The sequence below is a fragment of the Theobroma cacao genome, chromosome 9, assembly GCF_053813885.1.
Source record: "Theobroma cacao isolate CCN51 chromosome 9, ASM5381388v1, whole genome shotgun sequence".
NCBI classification, from domain to species: domain Eukaryota; kingdom Viridiplantae; phylum Streptophyta; class Magnoliopsida; order Malvales; family Malvaceae; genus Theobroma; species Theobroma cacao.
The window spans coordinates 46,063,286-46,067,189 of record NC_142647.1 but is presented as its reverse complement, the minus strand read 5'-3'; the positions used below and the strand labels follow the sequence as shown (position 1 = coordinate 46,067,189).

General features: G+C 36.3%; 1 protein-coding gene across 1 annotated transcript; it reads right to left on the bottom strand.

Moving 5' to 3' along the window:
- Positions 1 to 1,005: 1,005 nt before the first annotated feature.
- LOC18590334 (very-long-chain aldehyde decarbonylase CER1-like) lies at positions 1,006 to 3,904 on the bottom strand. Its single transcript, XM_088809478.1, has 8 exons — positions 3,650 to 3,904; positions 3,163 to 3,382; positions 2,566 to 2,941; positions 2,367 to 2,474; positions 2,026 to 2,226; positions 1,839 to 1,934; positions 1,582 to 1,755; positions 1,006 to 1,331 (listed from the first exon to the last, which is right to left on the bottom strand). The coding sequence occupies exons 1-8, from the start codon at positions 3,870 to 3,872 to the stop codon at positions 1,167 to 1,169; spliced, it is 1,563 nt and encodes a 520-aa protein (XP_088665604.1). The 5' UTR covers positions 3,873 to 3,904; the 3' UTR covers positions 1,006 to 1,166.

Genomic DNA, 3,904 nt, shown 5'->3' with positions numbered 1-3,904 from the left:
AACTAGCTTCCAATCACCATTAAGTGGCTATTTATTCATTACTGTAGTCACCCTAAAAATGAATAAACAACCTCAACAATAAAACACTCATAAATCCCATTGTTAGCCATTATCAATATCTTAAAAATCAATCCTAACTTATTACTCACCTTAAGGTTTCGTTGTAGTTGAATTCCTTTTCAAAAGCTTTCAAACTATTGTGGGAAATCTCTCACTCTCTCTCTCTCTCTAGAACGTCTAGCTAGTGAGAGACAATATTAAGGAAAGGCTTTTGAGGGTTCTTAAAGTGTAAAAGTGGAATAGCATGAAAAACCCTATGAAAGAGTGGGCAAAAGCATGAAACTTGGACTTTCTATTAGAGATTTATGGAGGATTCAAGGTTTCTTCCTATGGAAAATAAAGAAAAACATGACATGGAGATAAGGAATGGGATAAAGAAGAAAGAGCTGCTAGAAGTTGCTGGAACTTAGATAATTATGCTTCAAGTTAATCCAAATTTCACTTAATTTATCAAAATACCCTTAACATGGTGGCTTTGTCTTCCTCCCATCCTTTGTGTAACCTTTTTACTCTTTTGATACTGAGACAAAATCCATAATAGTTTAAAAATACTCGGGTTCACGAAAACGTAAAAATTTAGACTTGAGATGCAAAATGACCATTTTTTCCCTATTATGGAAATTATCAGTGTTTCTATCTTCTTCATTTATTTATTCCTTAGGCTTACTTAGACCTTAATAACATTAGAAAACTACTTCTAGGAGCTCACCATGAGAAATGACGAAATTACTCTTGGTTCGAGTTATAGCGTCTACTTCTAGTTATCGGTCTATGGAGGTCGAGGTTTCACAATACGAGGATATTGGGTGTCACATTTTGCTTGGTGAAGAACCCTCTATTTAACATATCATATCCAGAAGATGTGCTTAGTTTGTTTGTTATTTTAGAGTTAAACTTCAAATTATATTTTGATCAATTCTTAGGCACCCAAATCCTAAGAGAAAGGAAAAGAAACATCTAGGCAAATACAAGGCAAATTATTCCCATTCACATGGAAATCAACCTGTCAGAACTTCGCAAGATACAACGAAGATGATAATTCATATGCATACATTATTATTACTATATGATTACTCATAGGCTAATACAGAAACCTAGAGTTTCGATCAAGTGGAGATTGACAAGGGGCGAAATCCATGCTTAAGACTAGCCTCCCAAACTTTGTCAATGCTGAAAGTGGTGCCACCGCACTCGTTGACTTCCCAGCCTTCTGGACCATGAATTATGCCAGCCGCACGACTTGCACTCATAACCCTTCTCGGCAACCAGTCCTGTTTCAATTTATTTTTTGTTGAATTTTTAACATATTATACAACTAAAATAAAAAGAATGGTCTCCATGGACCATACTGATTCCGTTCATCTTCCACAAATTCATTTCTTGACTCTGTAGTGCAATGATACAAGTAATGAAGAAAAAAAGTGCAAATGTAGTACTCAAAGCACATCCCATCGTTTGGGAATCAAATTTTTTAAATTCCATTTGGATAAGAAAATTTTGGTCAGATAAGTAACTACTAACCTCACAAGAGTGCATGTTCTCCACAGATTTGGGAGCCTCCATAGCCGGTGTAGTATGATAGTAGCAATCTTTGCGGATTTGATTTGGAGGGAATATGGAAAATGGAATGAATAATGTTCCTTTTGGTGCCTTGGACTGTTCCTTATCAGTCAGTCCGTCTCCCACCAGCCATACCTGCAAAAATATATCAACGATTAAAACAATCAGCATGTAAACATTATACAGGAAGATACAATCATAAACCAAAGAGATTTTACCTTGACATCATATCTTGCTGAAAGAACCAAATTGCTTTCAAGCTTGTTATCATACTTTAGCAGCTTCTTGTAATCATCCACTTGCAATGTGACCACCTGCTCATTATAAATTGAAGTATAAACTCTTTAAATCCCTTAATTTAATGCTTTGATCCTATAGTTTTCCAAGGGATTATTTGAAGTTTACCTGGATACCCTTTTGGCATAAAGCTTGAACCAAGAGACAAGCATCCTTTGAAATTCTGCCTCTAAGGAGTACTTGGGTTGTTTCTTTAGGAATGTAGTTTAGAACAATAGCTGCTGCTAAACTGCTTCCATCTACAACCTTGATTTTAAGCTGAGGGTGCCTTTTGATATAAAGCTCTATATTTCTGCTAAACACCTCATGCTGCACACACACACAGACACACGTGTATATAGATATATATACAGTAAACTTGAGAAGTTTGTAATAAAGTAAACATAATTTTTGGATTAGAAATATGTAGGCAGTGAAATTTTAAAGGCTGCATTAACAATTAAACATACCTGATTCAGAAGGCCTAAACTCAGCACCTTAGCTCCCTTCTTATCTGCATCTTGAATAGCTTCTCCAATCAATTTACTGATAGTTTCTCTTTGCCATTTTGAGAAATACTACAGGAAAAAAAACATATGCAGATTAAATTATAATTAGGTAACACTCTGAAGAATCAAACGCCAAGATGAAAACATGTTAATTTCTTACTTGCATATTGTACTTGGGAACAACCCAAGCTTGAAGTTTGAGTTTCTTAAAGGCGTTCCTCTCCGAAATAAAGGCATGGCCATAAATCCAAGTCAAGAGCACAGACCAGAGCGTGACAGGCCACATAAACAGGAGGTACCATTTGGAAGCTTGGGGCTTGGAGGACAATGAAGGGAACCCAAGAGGCAGATGGTAGATGGAGTCTGGCGTGGTTAGATGAGTTAGATGAACCACGTCAGGTGACTCTGCCTCTCTTTTGATCGTGGTTTCATACAAAGTATCTGTCCACTTGTCCACGGTGCCATAGACATAATCATAGAATGGACAGTATAGGGAGTAATTGGTACGAAATTGAGTGTGATGTAGAGAGTGAAACCTGTCATAAAATAGAATGATGATTGGAAATTTACCCACATATATACCTAAGTACATATAAACAAACATTAATTAATCTAGATATTGTATGTTTCGTTTTATCTTTCCTCGTAATAGACAAAATTCATGAATTTTACTTGGATTTTGTTTATAAACAAATTTGTAAGGAGAAAACTAGGTACTTCTGTACTAGAGAAGAAAGGAGTAAAGCAAGAGACTTACGATGGGGTGTACACAATGTACTTGAGAGGAGGGAAAATGGTGAAGGCCCATTCCGGGATGAACTCAAAGTTGCAGTGTCCCATGTTGCTCAAGAAATCAATAACAGTAAAGTAAGTAAACACTCCGATGATGGAAGCTTTTCCGATATATATCGATGTCGATATTGGTATCAGAAAGAGCACATAATAGGAAAGTACTTCTGCGAATGGGTGCACAAATGCTGCCAAACAAAAATATTTGCATACATTAGAAGGGTAACCTAAGGAAGTCAAAAAATTTTATTTTTATTTCTACCTCAATACTTTGAAATTAAGACAAATTAGCACCTCTTACATTAATTCGTTTAAATTCAAAATCGTTACAAATATAAATCTCAAATATATGACTTTTATGAAATACGGTACATCTTATCCTGACAGTCTGATCTTCAAAAATTAAATGATGTTTTTATCCAAATTGTAGGCATATGAATGGTTAATTGGCTTACAGGTGTTGGGCTCGGTGACAATGGAAGAATGGTGATGGGAGTGGTAACGAGCGTAGAGGTAATGGTGGTGCAATGCCCTGTGAAGCCAATAGTAGACGAACTCTGCAGGACCCCAGTGAAGTAACAGTGTGATTATTGTGCCATCTGCCTTAAAGAAGGGCATGTTGAACTGATCTCTTAATACTACGCCCGCCGCGTAGAACAAAATTCCGTTCACTACCATCTGATCATCCCTGCCAAAACATCCAACACAAT

Coding starts and splice junctions, on each gene's coding strand:
- LOC18590334 (XM_088809478.1), bottom strand. CDS start 3,872: ATGGTAGTGAACGGAATTTTGTTCTACGCGGCGGGCGTAGTATTAAGA. Junction 3,383..3,649: donor TGTCACCGAGCCCAACACCT/GTAAGCCAATTA, acceptor TTTGTTTGGCAG/CATTTGTGCACCCATTCGCA. Junction 1,756..1,838: donor CAGCAAGATATGATGTCAAG/GTAAAATCTCTT, acceptor ATATTTTTGCAG/GTATGGCTGGTGGGAGACGG.